The 23,427-nt window shown below is 35.9% G+C and overlaps 1 protein-coding gene across 3 annotated transcripts in view; it reads right to left on the bottom strand.

Annotated features, from left to right (window-relative positions):
- The window catches only part of TTBK2 (tau tubulin kinase 2), a 113,157-nt gene that overhangs the window by 46,785 nt on the left and 42,945 nt on the right, over positions 1-23,427 (bottom strand). For 2 of the 3 annotated variants that reach the window (XM_080397673.1, XM_080397674.1), the window contains 4 exons: positions 23,117-23,264; positions 17,736-17,809; positions 15,067-15,207; positions 12,665-12,769 (listed from right to left, as the gene is read on the bottom strand). In XM_080397673.1, coding sequence (XP_080253799.1) covers positions 12,665-12,769; positions 15,067-15,207; positions 17,736-17,809; positions 23,117-23,264 — 468 coding nt within the window. Of the gene's footprint in view, positions 1-11,718; positions 12,631-12,664; positions 12,770-15,066; positions 15,208-17,735; positions 17,810-23,116; positions 23,265-23,427 lie in introns of those variants that run through there. The other variant, XM_080397675.1, reaches the window with a different exon arrangement.

Here is a 23,427-nt window from a genome sequence, read left to right as displayed (position 1 = left end):
TATCACCAAACATTTCTTGTTCTTTGTTTTGGCACCTGATATCTTTACTTCTGCAGTAGAGAGGGAATGGGGCAGGTAAATAATACTCATTCTCTCTGTCACCCTTTTCCCTCTCCTCCTCCTCCTCCTGTTTTTCCCTTGCACTTTCTCATACCTCATACACTGCATTTCTCTCCCTTATTTCAAGAAATCTGATCACAGACCTCACAAGGAATAAGGGAGAATTTTAAGAGTTAATTGGAACTCACAGTGATTTGGTAAAGATTGGTTGAAAGGATTTGATAGGGAGGAGCCACTGCAAGATACATAACCATTTAATGCCTGACATTACTTCAACGTGTTCAGTGCATTCTTCACATTAATTTATGTCTTTGTTAGACAAACTGTAGAAATTAATAAAAAAAAATCTGGTTTTAGGATTGCCCAGTTATAGACATTTCATCCTGGGAACTTCTCATGCCAAATTTTAACATGCACATGCTTTATAACCAGTAGCGTTGAGGTGTCCAGTACAGCATGCATAGCTTTCATGCAAATGCTGAGGGAAAAGTAACTTTTCATCACTTCCCTGCTTAAAAAATTCTGTTGCAAGATAATGGAGTGTTCACTCAAAGATACAACTTGTGAAAGATCTACTCTAAAGCATATCAATGTGTAAAAGCCTCAGAGCATTATTATACACATAGAAAATGATTAACAAGTTTTGCTTCCTCCATCATCCTTCCCATAATTTGAATCTTTCTATGACAGTAAAGAGGAGAAGGTGATGTTGTTATTAGTCCAGTACAGCAGTAATGAAGACAAGCCTTTGCTGAGCCTGAGCAGATTAGCCCCATGGGAGCACTGGAAGGCTCTTGAGTGCTTCTTGTGCCATGCCTGAACAATTACATAGCTCTTGCTCCATGTCACAGGGTGCCTCCATACTCAGCTTGAGAATGCATGCTGAACTATTCATGTTCTTGTGTTTTTCAGAAACCAGTTAGGAAAACGATAAAAGGGAAGGGTAAACAGGATTATCTTCAGATTCAAATTCCTCTTTATAACATATTATTTATAGTACCATAGCACCTACAACTGCAGAGACACTTCTTTGTCACGATCATCACTTGCAGCCCGGACAGGAGCTGCCTAACTACACAGGAGCGCAATTATTAGCAAGGCATGACTCCAGTAAACTACACTCACACAACAGTGACACTGAAAAGAGGGGGCTAAAAAGAAGTTGTTGCAATAAATTACAAGGAAATAACCTAAGGATTGATGAAAATTTTATCCAAAGACTGAAGGCATGTGGATAAATTTCAGAGACGTTTGCATAAGTTTCCATGAGAAAACAATATGATTTAGTGACAACTTGAAGGTAAAAATGAAATGAAGAGGAGCTCAAAAATTGTACTGCAAGTTTAAGTGACAATATGTGTTAAATATAAGACAGGCAGTATAGCTGAGGAAGGTAAGATTTCAAAAGGAAAAATAAATATGATTTTACTTGTTTAGGTGCAAATATGCAGTCCTCAACTAATCACATCCCTGTGTAATGTACTGTTAGGGACTGAGAACATTACTGAGAAAAGATAGCATAAGGTAAATGCCAGCAACAAAATGCTTCTCAACAGGATGAAACAATCACTGAACAGTACATTTAATAAAATGACGTGGACCATTACCCTGCAGCATCTGGCTTTCAACAGTTTCAGTCAGGTTTGGAAGAGAGGTCTTTTTAGACCTGTTACATATTTTAGCCAATTATTTATTATATGCTTAATATGGAGCACTATGAATTGAAACAGCTCCCTGGAACTTTTTTGTACTATTTAATTTTTTTCATATAATCCACTGCCATTTAATACTGTACTCATAAAACACGTCCTAGTTGTCCTTGGATTTTGTCTTAATCTGTGTCATTCAAAGCAGAGAATGTATCAAGAAACTGATGAAGATACAATGTATCTTCCTGCTCTTTAAATAAAACCAAAACCTGATAAATTCACTAATTTCTGGAGGTGACCAAAGTGCTCCAATAATTTAAATATAATAAGGAGTCTCAATTCAACTCAAATTTTAATTCAGATGCAATGTTCAGTAACTATTCTTGCACAACTTCCAGTATATAGACTCTTTATTTGTAATAAATGCATACAGTCAAGGTATTATTCAGGACTAGTTACTGACACAAATTCTAAATCATCAGTGGCACTGGGGCAAACAAATAAAACGGCACCAGTTTTAGTCAGTACTACCTGTGGACCGACCACATTTGAGACTTTTTTTTCTTGAAGTAATATCAGTGTTTCCAGATCAGGCTATAACAGCATTTACTTGAAAATGAGATTTGGAAGCATATATGAGCAATCCATCTTTAAGCAGTCTCTGGGTCCAAACTGCCTTCAGAGAAGACTAAAGATTTACAGTGATTTTGTTTCTTACAACAGTGTAGATTCACCATTGCTCCTTTAGTCCTTAAAATTATTCCACACTTTCTCCCATCATAGAAAGCATTTAGTGGATATAGCTTCCACTCTTTCAGTACCATAAAAACTATGTTCTCTTCCAAATACAGAAATAAACAATCTGCAATTCTTCTGTCAAGGTGACAGGAGATCAAGCAATCAAGATAATCCAGAATATTAAAAGAAACACACACTATGCCATTCACATGCATAACCAGTCCCAAATTTTCATGAAGTAAAAAACAAAAGTAAAAGATGAATATACAAGAAACTTATACCTTCTCTCCCTGTATTTAACTGAAGTACAATAGACTTTGAAAGCTTTCAAAATGTACCTAATACTCTGCTTTGCTATTTACCAACTCACTTCTGTGCCGCACTCTGTGCAGGGGCTGGGTGGGGTTGGTTTTAGGTGTTTATTTTGTTTTGGGTTTTTTTGTTGAGATTCCTGTTGCTTGTCCCCCCCGCAAAGAATTCTGCTCCTTCAAAGTATATTTCCCAGACACCATCTGTCATCCTAAAGTGAAACTTGAAGATAAAAACTCATTTGCTGGAAAATCCTCAGAACCTGAGGGCACTGCCGAAAGGCAAGCAGTACTTATCTGATTTAGTACATAAACACCTGGATAGAATAATATGTTCATTGTTTGATGTGAACAGGTTTGTAATTGCTTCCCTAGACAATAAAAAGATCTAAACATTTGCATTCACAATTGCTTTCACTGCATTTTTCTAAGGGTCAGACTGTGTAGCAGCTGCTGTATCTTCTGCTTTAGCAGGAGTCAGAGACAATTTTGTTACTGACAGGTGACTAGTAAAGAGCATGATTAATTCCTCAGAAAATTTTGGTGGGTACTCTGTCTCCTTTGGATTTGAATCCTTTTGTTAATGTTTAGAGTAAGAGTTTTGTGACTCCTTTAACGCAAAGGTATCAGAAAAAACAGTTACTACATTTCCTAGTTGTTCTCAAATCAAGACTTCCCAGCTTGGTTAGATTTGAGATCTCAAATTTCCAGGTAAAAAAAGAAATCTAGCAAGTTAGATTTAAAATACCATAAACCTCCATAATGTATGTTAAAAGAATTAATTTTAATTTTTTACTTATTTCAAATAAATACAGAAAGTTTAGACACTTGAAATTAAGGTGATGCTAAACAAACCTATGAGGGTGGGAACTGTCCATTTTATGTAACAATGGAAGAATGACCCAAAATCTAGTCACTGGGAAGGGCAGGAAAAAGGTGGGGAGAGGGAGAAAAGCAGTCATAGGGTAACTCTCTCTTTGACCTAAAAAACCTTACTTATCAAAAATAGCACAGTTCCACAGACTAAACAGTCTCATTAGAACACCTTTTAACCCACTAGTTAGAATACTCTGAAAGAGGCAGCTCACATACCAAACTAAGCACCAAAATGAACAAAAAGGAGTTTTCTCCTTCAATCATCTTTGCTGAGTCCAAATCACCAGACTCAAAGGACTGGCTGTTAATTCAATAATTCTTTAGGCTGTCAGTCAGTGAGTAGAAAAACACAAATGTTTTAGATAAAAAGGTCTTATCTAAACACCACCTTCTTATAGACACTTTTTCAATTCAAATGTGTTTTTCCCTAACTTTGTCATCTCAGCTTGCATACAAGTTATATTATCTTCTCTGTAAAACAAATACATTTCAGTTATTTGTAACTTGAAGTCCACATAAATGAAAGATGACAAAACACAGGCCTGTGATAATACATGATGGTTGAATTTACGGATTTTTTTAAAGAATTATGAACTCAAATTCATTTTTAAAGGTTAATGTGTTTAAAAGCAATGACTAGCAGCTTCTTTTTTCTTTTATTTTGCTTGCTTTATATTAAATTTAATAGTACCTCAAAGAACAGTTGTGTTTAACATTCACTTTAAAACAAGGCTGATGACAACTGCCCAAGAGCTAGCTGTAGGACTGATGATATTAAGAATACAAGCGTCCTTTGGATTTTGTCCCTCAAGGTTTTTTATTTCTGAACCACAGCTGACACCTTCACTTTCCACTATCGCCATGTAAATAGATATATGTAAACTGAAGGTTTATGAAGTTAGGTTTACACTGAAAAAGAATAATTTATTCTTTGTCTTAAGAAAAAACAAATGCTGGTACTACTTACTTCAGCTATCACTAGGACAATGGAAAACAAAATGGTAGGTAAAATACCCTTTGACAACAGTCTCAAAAAACAATAAACAGTAGACTATGAATCTCATAAATATACTGGATTTGCACCCTGCTAAATATATTTGCCTGATGACTAGAGAGTCTCCCCACAATTAAATTCTAATTACCCTGCTTTGCAGTAATCAATTCTTATCTACACCATTAATTCAATTACTGGCTTCCTCTCTCCAACAATTTATTGCCCTGACCCTATTTCCTCCTTCCTTCTTCTAACAGCCTACATCATCCCCAGCAGTTTTTTTGTTCTTCCCACACACATTTTTCTCCTCCAATCTTTTCTGTCACCAGACAAAGCTCCTCACACCAATAAGTGTTTCCTTACCAACTTCCATTCTAGAATTTAGTTCTACATCTGCCCCAAATACCTGCTTCTTAGTACTGTCCTCAACATGTAAAATCTAGTTTCAGATTTTGGATACTGCCCGAGTTTCCATATTCTTCATCCTATTCCCAGCTACACACATACCATTGCTCAAGGTTTCCCAAAAGAATATGTGGTCAAAATATGTTCCCAGAAAACAAAAATTAAACACAGACCAATAAAGCTTGAACACAAACATTTTCATTACATAAAATCCTCTCTTAAAATACTCCTTCCAATAATTTCCTGAAATGAACTTTTACTCATCTTTATAAAGAAGGGTGATTATTTTCCCATAAGGAAAACGCTGAATTTGAAGTTACAGTCTAGATAATGATTATGGAATACCAGAACAGATTAGTCCTCCTCTAACCATTGGTGTATTATATTTATGATCAATTCCATCCCTTTTTATCAACTTTACAACAGATTACTACCTATACAGTTGATGTGTAAAAATAAGACTTTGAAACTATGCATTCACTTTGTAGGGAAGGGAACCAAGACAGCTACAACTAAAATATTTGGGAAATACACTGGAGATGTATTATTTCATTGTTTTCTGAAAGAGTTCTGTATTGTTGGAGGAAGAAATTATATAGTTCTGCAGAGAGGCTATAAAAGGCTATTTCAGCTGCAGTGTGGGAAGCTTCCGTAAAAAAGCAAAAAAGGCGATGACAGAAGTACAAGGGAAACCAGAAAGAATAAGGAAAAACAAAAATACCATATGCTTCTGTGTTTACAGCAATTTATTCCCAATTGTAAAAACTGGTGGCAATCCTGTGCTCTTTAACTCCTTTATTTGTATTGAAAGCTTGGAGCAGATGGAATGGATGACCCAAACAACATGACTGGCCAGGTCCCCGAGTCAATAAATGAGGAAAAGCTAACTGATAATTAAGAAGAAAAACAGATATTTCATGTGAATCATTTGTGTCCTTCAGACATGCAAAAATCAGTGCATCCTGTAACAGCAGTTCATATGAAAACTGCTGCTTACTGACTTCAAAAGCCTAAGCTTTGTGACTGTTCTGCATTTTTCTTGAAAAAGGGCATTTGATGGATAGAAAAACGTGGATATAAAGACGTCTAATACCTACAGAAACAATTTCTTAGATTCTATCACATTCTTGGTGGATAAGCAACAATATAGCTCCTTCAAGTCTCATTTTTTTTACTTTCAAAATCATCTTTACTGTCATCTGGCTGCTGCAAACCAAATGAAGATCATTTTAGATAACCTAATCCAAGGGAAAAAAACCACAACAACATGCTATTGCAAATCCCACTGGGAAAAAACAGTGAAATGGGCTGAAAACTGCTTGCTCTTCAATTCTGTAAACAGACAGTCCACATGTGACACTCCAAAATGCAATGAAAAATACAGTAAGTACTACAAGTGTTGAAGAACTGAATTATTCACTTAGGACTCCTCTTTCTGTTCTTTAAATATTACTTTCTGAGAAGCTCTTTATATTAAACCTGCTTTTTCTCAAAACAGCATTTAGATAGGAGCAACCACAGCTGAACTGACTCCCTAGTAGCAAAAATTTAATGGTGCTAAATCACCATGGAGTCAGACATTGAGATGGTGAGTACAAAGATGAACAACATTTCTGAAAACAAGACTGAGATGTCTTAGGATCTAACAAGCATGACAGCAAAAATCTGTGGGATCCTTTAATTTTCAAGTATGGTTTGAACCCTTCATGGAATTAGCCGGGATGATCTTCAAGAAAGGCTTTCTCATTCTAAGCTCTGTGCCTTGACCATTCTTCCAGGTAAGAAGTCGAATGAGACACCATAACTTCTCAGGAAGAAAATAACAAACTGACAACAAAAAATCCTCCCTCCATAACTGTCTACCAGAAATAATTAATAACAGCCAAAGTGAAAATGCAATATTGAAACTACTTTTTTGAGTAATTAAAAATAAGCTGCCAGCAATATGTACATAGCACATGCATATATAAGACCTCCTATCATTCATGTATAGTTTCTGTATTAGAAAATAATCTTTTCCATATGCAGTATTATCTCCATCCTTGTGTAGTTCTATACAGACTGGCCACTACATTCTGCTTTTTGCTGTTAAGCACACATTACATTTAAACCTTAAATAACAACTACAGTCATAAAAGACTGTAGTTGAAGGTTTAGGGACAAACAAATATTACTTCCAACTCCTACAGAAAACAATGATACTTGTCCAGTTTTGTTTCCAAACAGTGATTTAAAAGAAAACAGTGAGGTTTTGGGTGGTTATAGAAATCTCCCTCCCAACATAAGCAACAGCCTGAAATAAAGAATTAAATTCCTTTTCTAAAAAAATCCAGAAGTAGTAAACAGAGCATCTTTACTGTTGCTTATCTGTCCTGTGAATGAAAGATAATAGGCTGTGTGGGCAGAGATCTTTAGAAGCCTTAAAAATGAAAATAAGTAGCTTGTTTGATGCACTTCAGAAGGGTAATATAATCAAAACAAATCACGTAAATTCTATCTGTAGTAGCACCCTGAATTTTGGTGTTTGTCAAGACAAAAACCTTATATTCATCAAACCAGAAAATGGGTACTGTAACAGTCAGGGCAGGGGATGGTGATCCTACACAAGATCTTCAGGTTTGTGAATGAAAAAAAAAAAAATCCAACCCACCTTATACATATACATGTGAATGTATGCACACATTCTATATATCCTGACAGTGTTTTCTGTATAGAGCCTGGATATAAAGACACACCAAGTCAAAACTGCCAGTAGGCCTTGGTGACAGGAAGATGATCTCATGTGCCATGACTAGGAACAGAAGTAGCACTGAGTGGCTGGCTCAGGAGAAAGGACACCAAGAGCATGTTGGGTCTGAGTTCATCATAAGATGTTAACAAGACGGTAGAGACAGATGACAGTTTTAGTTTGAACAGAAGGAAACTGTACTGGAACAGAGGTATCATAAATGTGAATCACATGCTTAGAGATTAAAAAATGCGTTTATGAATGAGGCTATCTGAAGATAAAGGGGAAAAGGAGGGAACATAAAACTAGAGGGGGATACACTGAAGAAAGAAGACTTGAAATTAAATCACGAAAGAAGCTGAAGCCAGAGGAAAGTGAGACAAAGCAAGACTGTCACCAAAGACAGAGAAGCAGAAATTATGTGGATTCAGGTTTAAGACTTCTATTAATGGAAAATGGCAAAAACTGAGAAAAGGAGAGAAAGCTGATGGGAATCACAGAAGAGAAAAGCTAGTAATGGTGAGAAGAAAAACCAGCACAGGAAAAGAAGATGTCAATAGACGGGATGTAGTTATCAGATGGGCATGGGAAAATATATAAATTAGTTCTGATGGCATAATTACAGAAATTTTAAAATTCTGGATGCTAACATCTCTCACTAAAGACAAGTTAAACATTTTCTTCCAATTGTAAACTACCTACACAATTTTCTTTGCAAGCTTGATTATATTATGATCCCTAGACAATTTAATTAATACATCTTTTTTTAATAAATAGAATAATTTCAACTTATTAATGTATGAGCCACTTTTAATTTCAAGGCAGACTGAATCAGAATAGCTTTATTTGTTGTGAACTTTATAATAAACACTACTTATGGTAAACAACAGCAGAAAAAACAAAACAGTGAGATAAATCTTATTTTATTTCACAGTAATCATAAATTAAAATATGTTCTTATTCTAGTTAATGTGTCAATGTCTCATTCTAAAACTCTCTAGCAATAAACAACAATCAAATGAGAATTCAAGATGTCAGTGCACCCAAAAAGGAGGAAAATATAGATTATACTCAAGTTCAACTGAAACAAGCAGTACTTGAACACAGGCTTTGTTTGTCTGTAATGCACAAAAATCCTGTGAGCAATTTTTGCTGTTATAACATCTATTTACTCTAGAGAATAATTTAATTTATCATGGAAGATAAGAGATGCTTTTAACTTAATTCTGCTTTTAACTTAATTCGGGAAGGTAGAAAAGCATGGCAGCAAGATGAGAAAACAGACTGCAGCAAATACAAATAGATCCAATGCTACTGTAAAATTTGCCCAGAAAGAGTCTGATAACTCATTAAACCGCTGCAATTGAATTAATAGTATGCGTGGGAGACTTAGTTCCATAGGTCATGATTTGGAGTATTATAGACAAGTCAGTACACATGAAGAAACTAATGTTCAGAACGGGTCTATACAGCATAGAAAAGATGAGGGGGAACCAAGTCCATGCCAGGGAAGTGTCTGTATCATCAGTGTGTTTTCTGTAATGAAAACAGGTATGTTTGGTAACTATTGTAATAACAATGTGAAACAAAAAAAGTAATTACTACAGATAGCACCAGAAATATTTAAGTTATCTAGCCTGAATGAATCTTCATTTCTACTTTGAAGCATAAACATTTTCTATTAGAATATTGCTGGAACTTCATCAAAATTCCTCCAGACTCACTAGCACTGCTGCCTGTTTGTGAACTTCGCTGCCAATGTATCATATGTAGCAACTGTAGTAAAATGTATACTTAAACACTAGCCACTATTTTCCATATAAGCTCCTGCATTCAGCCACTTGAAACTTATGGCATATTACTAACTTAAGTTGAAATTCTTCATGTTAGATGACTGGGTTTGTAGCTGCTTGCTTTTAATTCAGCAAACCATTTCTAACTGTTCTTTAATGCAGCTGACACAAATGTTTGTTTCGGTTATTAACTCTCACAGTAATTTGTAGGAACCCTACATCCTGTGTGCCTCGGAATTAAGGTAGACAAGGAGAGATCTGAGAGTGTACCATGATGATGTCAAGGAATATTCTACTAGCCATCACAAACTGATTATGCCTGAGCTTTTGCAAAGCTGTATTTCACACAAACTCAGTACAGTCTTGTTTGAATAAGGCATCTAGATTCTTCAAGTGCTCTATCTGTCACGAGGCATAATTCAATCCAGAGCTGCACCAGCCTGAAATTCTTTTCTCTTACTCCAGAACGCTTTCAGCTTTCATCATGATGCCAAGAAGAGAAACTCAGAGCAAAGAAAATTTCACTTAGTTGTATTGTACTATTCCAGTGGGCACCAAAACTGCAAACTGGAAGCAAAGCAGTATGAGAAGGTGGATGTAGAAAGGAAACCAGAGCGGGGAAACAAAAGAAAAGGTTCAGACTAGAATAAGCACAGGCTTAACAGAAATATGGAAGAGTCCAAATGGATGGTCGAACATAGTAGTAGCCACCAGCACATAGTTCAGGCAAATACCAGAATAAAACCATAGATTCCCGTTTTATAATTCCTCTTTTTATAACAGATCTGAAACAAGAACACCTTATCACACTGAAGACGTATGAAACTCTGCTGCATTCCTCTGTCTTGGTACAATATACTGCAATTGACCAAGACTCTAATGTTGGGTAGCTTAATGGTTTGATAAATTTCTCACTTCCTCTTTGCTTCTTGACCTCATTTCACAAGATAAAGCAAGTCTCCCTTACCATAAGGACCTATTTTCAACTTCTTGTTTGAACTTCAGTCAAGTGAATACTACCTAGATTAACAAGAAGATGTACACTATAAAGCTGATTATAATTTATGCTTGTAATTGTGTTTTAGTTTCAACCCACTTGCCAGTCTAAATTGCATTTTGTCTAAGAACTACACACCTTTCTTCTCTATCAGTCTTGAAGGAAACTATTTTCTCCACTTGTTGCAATGTATATGCTAACCAGTGGTGCTGGCCAATGACTTCCGGAGGGAAATACTGTCCTGTCATAAACTTTTCTGCTTTCAACTTATATATCCATATAAGTTTCTTCCATCTTTTTGAGTTGAACAAACAGATTTATGGCCACCAGGAATTCCTTAATGTTGGGCGGAATACAAAAGTACTAAAGGACTAAAACTTGATACTATAATTTCCAAAACTGCTCTTCTCATTCTTTTAGAACACACTGAAAATTCAAGGACTCGGTGGTGATATGTAAAATCTCAATGGGACTAGATTCTTTCTGTGAAAGTCACGTATGTAGAAAATTAGACTTAGCATAATAATCTAACAATCAGCCTTAACTAAGGAACAGGTTCTTACCAACAGAGTACTATGTTTTTTGTAGAACATGCTTTTACATTTTTCCAGGTTATTTGCAGTATCTGCTGAAGAAATCTAATGAAGTTTAGAAGAAGGATAGCCTTAAGGAGAAGCATATAGCACATTTAATGAAAATATTAATACATTTTATTAGTAAGCAAGGCCAACAGTATGGTTGCTATCAATACAAGAGCCATTTCTGACTATTAAGTATAAATAAAACTAGTCTTTTTTTTTTCCCCCTCACTGCCACTCTACTAATATGGATTACACTGTCAGAAAATTCTAAACATTAAATCAATTAATTACTTCAGTTACATTGTAGGGCACTGCAATGAAAAACAAAAAGGCAAGAGCTGAGTTGTTACAAAAGAGAGAATAGCAGAAATATTAAATTTTCTGTTGTCATCGCCTATTTTTTCCTGAAAATACTACCACTGGGGTGTGTGTATATATATAAAAATTACAGAATCTTGGAAATTGTTTTCTCTTCGAAATTACAGGTTAGTTAGAAAAATATAAGCAGCCAAACATACAGAACACAACAAGAACACTGAGAAATAAAAATTAAAAAAAAATTTAAAACTACGTAAAATGTTTAGCTCACCTTTCCAACAGCAGCAGCCACTCTGTTGGTCTCCCCTGCTCTTTGCTTTCATTGCAGTGTCCAGCATTATGGCTGAAGGAATAGAGTACAGCAGAACCCTGCTAATTTACCGTACTAATTCACATACCTCATGATTTGCACACAAAAATTTGCTGCTTTCCCAATGTCTTAGCCAACATAAAATTGAAAATCCTGTAGAGATGGTTTCTACCACTCAAATCACATCACATTAATAAATATGCTACACAATATTGACTAGTACATTATTCAGTATTACCACCAAAACGTAAACTAAACATCACCATATACCACAGTACTGACTTGCTCATTTTTAAACTTTGAAATTAACAAAAGGACTGCCCACCAGTGAATTAGGGAGGCTCTGCTGTACTTAAAATTATAATGTCCTCATTGATACGCTTTTATCTACAATTTTCTTCAGACTGTATCACATGGGAATAAAGCAACTGCACATAACTACGTCCTGTTGTATGTTATAATTAGTCTCCTATCACTTTTAATTATTCAGACTTTCTCTTTCAGAAGATTATACATTCAGTTTAGTGTTTGATTTTTTTCTCCTACATAGATTTTTTTTTAATGAAATATTTAATACCAAGTGAAATTCAACTGTGGTGTATTACTCTGATATTTAATGAAAACCTATTTGTCACTTGATTTCCTCTTTTTCTTTCCAGAAGAGAGGTCATCCAAAAATATTATAGACTACACCTCTGGCTCAAGCCAATGATCAGAAACGTAATTCACTCCTGACTGCCAATCTTTTAATATAATCAATAAATCACACTGCATTTCTGATCTGGGATAATGTTTGTCAAGTTCAGACCAGTTACCAGTTCAATGCAAGTCTCATACTTCTCCAGAAAAAAAAGACAGCATACTAACACATTCAATTAATCAAATTGAAACTTTGAAAGAATCTTACTGGTCTGACATCCCCACATGAGTTGGTAAATTGTCGTGCCAAGCCAAAATCCAGCATATAACACTTCCTACAGGTGCTAGGAAAACGTCCCATGGCGAAGTTTGACTAGGAAAAAAAACAAATACAGAGAGAAAGATAGATAAATACACATACATTTCAATATGTGCATGTATCAATGCAGTAACACAATCATAGAAAATCTACATTCTACCTCTCTATCCTTCCTTCCATATTTTCAGTTCTACTAAATTCTCATTAAACTTAAAGAAAACATTGTTAAGAAAACGAGACATGCAAGTTAGCGTATCTGAGCAGCAGCCTACATGGTCCAAAGAGATTGTCATCTTACTTTGCCACTTAGAATATATTAATTTTTAGCAAGAATTTTTTCAATTGTGTCACCTACTCACATCATTTGGTTTTGACACTTCAAAAAACTGCCAACCCTGGGACTGACAAGTTCATCCAAACAAATGCACTATCATATATGCAGAATGCACAATAGGGCACGCACACTGCCTTTTGCTTTTCATGTGAGGGGGAAGAATCAGGTTTAACCAAAGAAACCCCCCAAAAACCCAAAAACAACTAAACAGTAAGAGCTGTAAAGTTAGTGAGGACTTATGGAGGTAATTAATTCTGAAAAGCTTCAGTAAGTTTTCTTATTTGCCTCTACAGATTACCATTCCACGTTAGCCCTTTCAAAACAATTCTTCAACACTCCTAGTTTATGATGCTTGAACATATTGGCTATATTGGTTCAAGTCTCTCCCCACCAAATCCCCTTAAAATGGATTAAAAAAGATAAAGCTAAAAACAAGTTCTGTGAAATGGAATTCAAACTACATATCTGAGCAAACTGGAAGCTTAATGCAGTTAACTCTAGAAAAACTACTTTGCTTTTCCCATGAAGTGAAACAGTAGTACTGTTCTAAATAAAACTGAAATTCACAGCTGCTTCAATGTCAAAGGATGAGGGTGAAAACCAATTGAAACCATAAATTGACATGAGTGTGTTTAACATTATTTTTAAATGGAACAGAATTTCAGTATTGCCTAATTCACCACAAGTCAAAAAACCAACCAAGGATTTCAAGATTTCAGCTCAGCGCAACACTTACTTTTAGTATAATCTATCTAGAAAATGCATAATAAAAAATAAAATGGACTTGAATTTTCAAGCCAGGAAAACTGCATGTTAGAAAGCAATCATGCCTTCTTTTGCACATGTAAGTCACAACATAACTCGTAAAGGGGAAGAAAAATTCTTTGTTTTATGAATCTAATATACTACCTTACACTGCTGTTTATCCTGGCTCAACATTTAATTTTCTGGGATTTTCCATCCCCTAACAGCATTCTCCATTTCCATCTTATTTGGCCCAAAAAACTCCAAGATACAGCTAGATAACAAGATGTCCCCAATCCATCCTGCCAGCCATAAAGGAACACATTTCCCATTCAAAACTTGAATTGTTTTCATCATTAAAATCTTGTGCTCCAGCTAACCCCTTCTCACCTATTTCACTTGACATTCACTGCTTCTGTATCCTTTTCCTGTTAAATGAAGTCTTGGGGATGGGTCAGGAGAAGGCAAGTTTTATAAAAGTTGCAAGGAAGAAGTGATGAAAATGAAAATTCCCTAATGCACAGAAACTTACCAGAAGTTTTACGTAAATATTATTCAGCTGACAGGAAATTTAGCTATATATGCCAGATATAACCAGCCATATTTGCATCTATTAGAAAACATAAGATTCACTTATTTTTTCTCATTTACAAATGTTGAAAGTTCAGAGTTCTAATGGTAATTTTAATATAGAACTGATATAAATAAACCAGGAATCAATTGAAAGAAAACCATAAAAAACAATAAGAACAAAAGCATGGTGCTATCAAGAAGGCACTGCCCTCATGACATTTGACAACACTCATTTTACCAGAATTGCACAATAAAACAATTCAATAGTTTTCTCTGTCTTTTCTTTCCTTGTTTTAGATATATTAACCACAAATAAAATGCTACTGAAGATCTTACAAATACACCCTACATTTAGTATCTATTCTCTTAGATTTATTATGTGAAGATATTAATTGCCATTAACCAAACTCATGACAAACACTCTTGATTGCTTGATGCTACAGGTAAGAGCTGGAAGTTTTAGCTACAGGAAACTGCAAAGAGTCCTAAGTAACTGGAGACAATGATGACAAAGACTGCAGTTGTTGTTGCAATTCAACATTAATCAATAGAAAAAATCTGCCCTTGATGAACAAACATTCAAGTTTCTGTCCCTTCTCATTTTTTCATTTTAACATCCAGTATAGAACCTATTCTTATTTATGCAGCCATCTAATGACCATATATTACTTGCCTGTTTGGATTTAATGGGCAGACTTACTGGTTTTATGTCCCTGTGCAGGAATCCCACAGAATGGATACTTTCAATAGATTCCAAAATCTGCTTTCCAAGCCGCAGAGTGGTACTAATGGTGAATGTTCCTCGAGATTGACTCCGACGCAGGTCTGCCAAGTTCCGACCCTGATGAAATTAAAAGGACATTTTCATAAAAAAATACTAATACCAAGACAGTGTAGTTTTCCTACTTCTTTAGCTGTTCATGGTTAACCATGGAATACTCATTGCCTATCTTCATACACAATAATAACATATCTTACCTAAATGCAATGACTGTATGTCCTTGAGTGTCTCCAACATTAAGTTCATAATTTATTTTTGAATATATGAATCCTAGTATCTTTCTACTTCTAAATAACATGGACCAAACTAATCTCTATTAGAAGACTAGGACATACACTATTAATTAACATTGTATCTGCATCAACCTGAAAAGAGGCCACTGAAAAAATGCTCACAAAGACTTCTTCACACTCACCTCTAAGGAAGAGTACATCATTTATTTATTTATACAGTGCATCTCTGACTACTTAATCAAAGAGATGAAAAACATACTATGCAGGAAATACACACCCACAATATCACAGAACTGTTGGTCTGCCAAAATAACAGAAGATGAACAGTGTGAACGAGGGCACTGTAGAGGGATGAAGCTGGGTTAATTAACATTGATAACATACAGCTGTGGGCTGGCTTCAGGGGCAGGTTGGCTGATGCAGATAAGGTGCAGCTGTGGCTGGTTCTGTTAAAGGCTTAGGCAGCCAAGGAAGAGAGAGAATGTGTGCCTGGGATGAGGAGAGACTAGGAGAAGGCAGCAGAGGGACTGCCATGAAGAGTGTGTTGGTATGAGATGGTAAAAGACCTTGTTGCAGCTGGCTAGTTTGGAGAGTGCTGTGACAATTGGTGCCCTGTGTGAGGCCCTTTGGATTATGAGACTGAGTGTAACGAGCAGCAACAGCGGTGATGGCTGTGCTGGGGGATGTTTGAAGTTTTGAACAGTGATGGTGGTGCCCAACATAGCGGAGACAGGGGGGGATAGACTGTGATCCAGATCACGTTGAGATAGGTGGGAAGAACCTGGGGATCTGGATCAGACACCGGTAAAGGTGAGCTGTTGGGATCAAGGAGAAGGAAGCCTGACTGCCATGGAGTTAAGAGACTGAGGGTAACGGGTGACAGCAGCAAAGTACATGGCCAGACGTGGCAGCAGCCCACAGCTGTGGTGGGTCCAGAGCGGGTCTGGCCAGACAGCAGTGACGGCTGTGCCGGGGGAAGGTGTGGGAGCAGCGCAGTGCCGTGGGCAGCTCCCACCGTTGCTGCTGCTGCTCGGCCTGGTGGTATTCTTGCTGGTGTTTGTGTGCTTGTTGAAGGTGTCTCCACTTGTAGAAGAAATGGGTGACCACAAGGATGTTAAGAAGTTTTTCAGGACACAGAATGATGTGTCAGTGCTATATTCTAGATCTGCTGCTGCTGAAAACTCACTCGGGTTACTGTCCAGTGTGACCCAAGAGGTGAAAGGACAAGGCACTATAAGTTCATCAGAACCCCCCTCTGAAGAAATCAAAATCCCCGATGCTAAGAAAGCAGATAAGAAGAAAGGTGATCAACCTGCAGAAGATGAAAAGCCCAAGATAAAAGTGAAGAAGGAATATGAGTATTTGTTCAGGGACAAGTTGTCCGGACTGTATGAAAAGCTTATTTGTAAAAAAGCTATGATGATTGTTAAATACCTAAGGTATGAAATGTTAAAAAGGAGGGGAATTGTAGAGGAATTCTGGAGGACTGTACAAAAAATTTATTTGTAAAAAGGTTGTAACATATGATATGAAATTTTTTTTTAAAAAAGGAGGAATTGTAGAGGAATGAAGCTGGGTTAATGAATATTGTTAATATATAGCTGTGGGCTGGCTTCAGTGGCAGTGGGTTGGCTGCTGTAGATAAGGTGCAGCTGTGGCTGGTTCTGTTAAGTGGTTGAGCAGCCAAGGAAGAGAGAGGAGGAAGAAGTAGAGAGAAGAGAGAGAGAATGTGTGCCTGGGATAAGGAGAGACTAGGAGAAAGCAGCAGAGGGACTGACATGAAGAGTGTGTTGGTGTGAGATGGTAAAAGACCTTGTTGCAGCTGGCTAGTTTGGAGAGTGCAGCAACAGGGCATTTTTTTTTTTCTCCAGTATTCACATTTATCAAGATGATAAAAGACAATAATCCCATAACTTTAAGTGTTAATCACCCATTTTATCCCTCTTCACAGGAACAAGTCTTTCAGTAAAGTGAATTAATTGTTTTCTTTTACTTGCAAAGGGTATTTTTTCACTTTCATCAAAAAAGCCAACAAAATGCACAGACTAATGTGTTATATTTTAGACCATCTTCAGATGAAGACTTCAAAGGAATATGAATTATCTCAGAAGACATCATGGTTCACTCTTTCAATAGTCAGGTCTTTCTGAGGATGCAAACTTTCTCTTTTCTGAGAGAATTATGGAAAGGATATCAAAGAATAAAGATATATATATATGCTTAGTTTAGGTTTGCTTATTACCTTTGGGATTTTTTAGAATTTGCCATCCTCTAAAGTTTTGCTGGTGTTTTCATACATGCTGGGCTAATAAACCAAAACATGCAAGCAAACTTGGAGAGTTGTTTGATACTGACCTGCAACTGCATGACCACATAGTTAAATTTGTCATTCCTTCCACATCCAATGAATCTACAGACATGATCTTTTCCTGAGAGAAAAAGAAGCAAATTAGCCAATAATAATTAAATTCTGTGGTTTATTCCTTTGGAAACCTAGCAAATTGCTGGAAGAGGCGATTTTATTTCTTTGGAGATTTTTTTTTATTTAAGCTTCTCATCTCCACAGTTCAAGAGCTGTAAAGCAATGTCAGTTCTACCCCCAATTAAATAGAAGTTTTTTCCCATAAAATATGCAGACCTACCACAGTTATCACTCTTCCATAAGAAAACATGCATCACAACATGCCTAAATGTCCACAAACTAGAGGAATTTTGGATTGGGAAGAGGTTATTTTCTTGCAAAGCTGGTGGCTTTTTATAGACAATATTCCTAGGCACGATTCCCCTTTTTCTATAAGGGGCAGCTGCCACAAGGAATGAAAACAGTAGCAGTTAACTGCAGGTCACATTTTGTATTAAAAACAATTGTACAAAAAGTAATTCAACTAATCCAATTTAGTAATATGTTTTTCTAGAATATGATCTTTTCTGTTTAGTTACAAAAGACAAATTCAGCTCAGGTACACTGAGCAGAGATAAAAGAATTGTAGTAGTTAAAAACCACAGTTTGGCTTAAGCCAATTTTCTTTAAAGCCTCCTCCTGTCCCAGGAACAAACTGTGGAGAAGAGGGTTGGTCAAAAATCTTCTCCTTAATATCCTGCAGTTCTAAGCCAAAGTATAAGATTCCCAATGTAAATAGAGAAAAAGGCAAGCCAAAGACTGCAGTAGGGAAACAGAAAGGGAATGCAACCTCATTGTCATTCCAGTATCTCTATTTATTGACTTGCAGAGAAGGTGGGACCCCGTATGACCCCACTCCATGACAGAACAGGGAACGGCAGGGTTTAAGTCCCTCGGGCCATTTACCTGTCGTTCTGACACCATGGAAGCTATAGCCAAGAGAAAGCAGATGGGCACAAGTGGTTGCTAAAGCTATCTAAAATTTGTGTCACCTAACGTTTCTTTCATGAATATCTTTACCCTTAGGATTACCAGAATGTCATAAATAAATAAAAAAAAACCCCAAAAAACAGTAAAAAAAACTCATAGGAGAAAAGTAATTTAAAAAATTAAAAAAATAATAATTACTGCTTTCAAAATACTATTACTGCTACATACAGATCCAGGGGGGACTTATTGTTACTGCTGTACTCATAGTTCCACCAAACCCCTAAAACTTGGCCCTACGGCTTCTGAATATTCTCACTTCACTTGACAGAAGAGCGGTTGCCTGTTTATTGCTTCCTCAGGAAGCTCCCTGCCACATACAATTAAGAAAGAGGATCATTTAAGCAAAGAAAACAGTACAGGATTAAACAAAATAATTTATTTTAAAAGAATTATTTAAAAAGAAATCTCTACAACTTCTGCCAAGCACGTAAGTACCGCTGCTCTTCCTCTTCTTTTTCCTTCCACTCATTTGTTTAAGACAGGCAATATTACAGACACTGTAATTTCATGAAGAAAAATGATTTGCAGCAAATTTGTCAAGATTAAATTTTGTATATTCATTGCTGCAGTTTCCAGTTAATAAAGTCTCATCTGAAATATTAATGATTCATTTTACAGTCACTGTGGGTATGCTGAAGGAACATCTTCAGAAAAACAGATATTAGTCAGATTTCATCTGACAAATTCAGTAAATGTCCAAAACTCAGTCTGGTCAGAGAAACCCCATTTTAACTGCAGCAGCAACTTAAGTTGTGTGATATATTGCCTGGAAACTACATTTATAAAAATCGGAGGAAACGGCAAAGGACAGAAGTAGGACCTGTGCACCTTATTCAAATAGCATGATCCTCTGCCACTCCAGTGTGGGTACACACACTTAACTTCACCCTTGCAGATACCTTCAGTTCCTTTTCCCTCAGTGAGAAAAGAGGATTTTCTCACACCAGTGAGCTATATGGCTAGGGAGCAGGAGGAAAAGATGGTACTAGGCTGCAGTGAACAACTATGCCCTTGAAAAGCTTCCTAGTGAGGGTACGAAGCCTACATGCCATTCCCCAGGCTGCAGTGTATCACTACAGATAGCTTTTCAGCCCATACCAGATGCAACCCATCACTAAATTATGCTAGAGAGCTGTAAGTGAGTGAGGCAGAAGTTTGTAACGTTGTGTGAGACGGAAACCAACTGAGTGAATCTCACCCTCACTGAGTGAGATGTGGTAAATTTGTCTTCTCCCATCTGACTGTGGGAACAGATGGCCTAACAACATGATTAAAACAACAATCTGTTGCAGCAGATTTCTTTTTTAAAACAAAACAAAAAAACCCAGAGCTTAAAGAGTTAAACAGTATTCTGACAACAATAATTAGGAGACAGCATCATTAGCAGGAAAAAACAAGTAAATAAATCAAAGATACAGTTGATGACTAAGCTGTAATAAATGGCTGTATCAGTGAACATACTCCTCTCCATATGTTTCTTACATAATTTTCCCCAGAAACAGAGCATGTTAATAAATACATATTTTAAAAATCAGATCTACACACCAAGACAATTCTGAATGAACCTGTCAGCTCCCTGTCTCTCATTACATACTATTCGTAGAAAAAACTTCCCAAATATTTGCAAGGAAAAGGATTTTTATGACAATTACATTCCTTCCTCTGATTTATGTTCAAGGTAACTAGAACACCTTGAAAGTAAAAGAACATAAGCCCTTTGAGAAAAGGATAGTAATCATATACATACATATATATACATATACACACACACACGCCAAAAAGGGACAGAAGAAAAAAAGTCTCAGAGGATATATGCTATTAGAAGGTTGTTACAAAAATATCCTAAAAGAACTGTTTACAATTTCACCTGCTCTGAATCTGCATTAAAAAAACCTTGTCAAAAATAAGAAAAATTTCCACATGGTAAATGAAGCATTTAATTAAAAAATATGATAAAGTTGGTTTTACTGCCTATTTTTTTTCCTTTTTCTTGATTTTCTCTCTGCTTCAAATTTCTAGCTCTTGCATACTGAAAACTTGGGAAGGTAGAATAATTAATGGAAATGTCTCCTAGGAATCAAAATTTTATGTAAAACATAAAATGATCTCTACCATAATCTTATTGAATAAAAATCCTTTAAGTATGGATGAAAATGTATGCATGTAAAAATAAAGTTATCCATCTGTGCAAACTACAGATCTCAATATATGCAAAAGGTTCAGCCTTGACCTGTCTCTTACTGCAGTGACTTTCCCGGTCATCTGAACTATTCCCTATCTACAACCAGAGCAGTTACACAGGAACTTGCACTTCATTGACTAAAGATCGCCTCTAGTGTTACTTACATGGAACCATCAACTTTTTTTTTTTAAATATGCTAGAGAATAGTAAGAGATCTTTTTTAAAAAAAGACATTAAAAATTAAGGAATAATTTTTAGATTGTTTTCTCCTAAAGACTGTCAAAAGAGCGCCTTCTGAAGATCTCATAGCAAATCAGGGTTTCAGTCATATAAAAACTCCTCTTTATTGTTTTCTCAGAGAAATAACATTTGGAACAAAAATAACTGAACGTGCTTTATTATATATTGTTTGGATTATGTATTATTTGGATTATTCGCCTCAGTGGATCTGTTGTTCAGGTGTTTCATTGTTCTGTTCTTTTCATCTAGACAGCCCTTCCCATGATTGAGTGGAACCAGAGACTCCTCTGCAGGAAGACGCATTGTTAAAGGAATTATACTCCCAAAGGAAGACTGATAACAAAAATTATAACTTCTCTAAGGCCCTATGGCAATTCTTCACAAATCCATTTCTTATTATTTCAGGAAACGTTCTTGGTTTTCAAAAGGTAAATAAGATTTTAATAAGAAAAAAGTATTTTTGTAACATCTTAACTCAGATTTCACTTAAATTCACAGTAGAAAGTTATAAAGCACTCAAGTTATGCAGTCATATATAAGGCTATGTTTTTAGAAACACTGGCCTTGCAGTGTTACCAAATTCCAATATCTTTCAGTTATTACTGTTTTCCTTATTACTTTAGCTGTTTCACCTACACCATTTGAAAGACCATTTTTGTTAAAACCAAAATCAAGCTCCTGTGCAGGAAAAAAAAAAAAAAAAAAAAAAAACAACTTGAAAAAATAATTCTGAGCATTTAAAAACCCAGCAGTTATAGAGTAACTTCAAAACACACGATGTTTAAGACAGTTTCTTTCAAGAACCCTCACAAATGGTTTCTAAATTCAGAATTGGTAATACTGAAATTTACTATTAATCTCTGTACTAGAAATTCTAAAACTGAAAGAAAACCAATATGCAGTTCCTGAATCTCCTCGCTTGACTATTATGCTAGACGTTTTTGTGAAATTATTTAAAAAGATAAAAACGTAGGAACAGTTTGTTAACACTGTGACACGTGACATGCTTGCCCTCTCAAATCTATAGAGGCCATCAATTTCTACTGCAATGTGACCTTTACAGTAGATTAGGCAGCACCATATGTCATGCAGATTTTGCTTTATTCAAATTAAGAGTTTGGAAAAATCGAGCTGCTGACAGGGATGGATGTATTAGTCAAAATCTTCCAGATACAAAATAATTGTTTTAAAGAAAAAAGTCGCAATTTAAACTTTTTTATAATCCTATGTTGTGAAAACCAATGACAAGAAGCCATTGCCTATTCCTCTGTATTGATAGCTTCAGACATCAAAAGTGACTATTCAAAGCTGTGATTCTGAATGGCCAACGACCTGAACCCTAAAGTATTTCAGGTTCCTACATGCCAATAATATAATTTTTTTCCTACAAGTTACAGCATTTTAAAATTGTTTTTTTGTTTGTTTGTGTGGGGTTCAAATATGTCTCCCATTTCAACAACAGAATTATTCTTGGCAATACTTGCAAAGGCAAAGAAACACAAACATCCTTATCCTGGATGCTATATGAAGAACCCACAAATAATCAATGCTAGACAGTATAGGAAAAAAAGATACCAATTTAGAAGGGGAAATAAAAAGCTAACAACAAAGTCTAGAGAAATAAAGGTAAGGAGAAGATATGGATTCAGAATAAAACACAGTTGAGAACAGGTTTTGCATTAAAACAGGTTTAATTTTTTCTTGGGTTTTTTTTCATATCACCCTGTTTCGAAGAAAAGGTTCACTGTTGCAAAACTTTCAGAAGCTGGAAGAGCTTCTATTCCACATTTCATAACCATTTAGCAATAACATGCAGAATATGGGGAACATTCTCTCAAACTGTGACTAAATAGAGATTATAATGATTTTTTTAAGGCAATACACTGACATTCTGCTTCTAGCATATCCAGGGTACAGCCCTACCTTGCAATTTCTTCAACACAGCTACTTCCATTTTCAGCACTTGCTTTGGTTGCTGAGCCGATTCCACCTTCAGTGCAACATTTTCCCGAGTAAGCAAGTCCAGTGCATCGTAAATTTCCCCAAATCCTCCGCCTCCTATTTTCCTCAACTATATTGGGAAAAAACAGAAAGAACAAAAACATATTTAAAAGAAGGGAGAAGAAAGGAAAGAAAACATCAATACTTCTTTGTACTGCCTGCCATACTGCAAACACTGTTGTATTACTAACAGATTTTAAAATAACATAATCATAGCCTTCTAGTACATAAAA

This window comes from Falco punctatus (assembly GCF_963210335.1).
Source record: "Falco punctatus genome assembly, chromosome: 7".
NCBI lineage: Eukaryota > Metazoa > Chordata > Aves > Falconiformes > Falconidae > Falco > Falco punctatus.
This window is presented reverse-complemented; position numbering and strand designations above follow the sequence as displayed.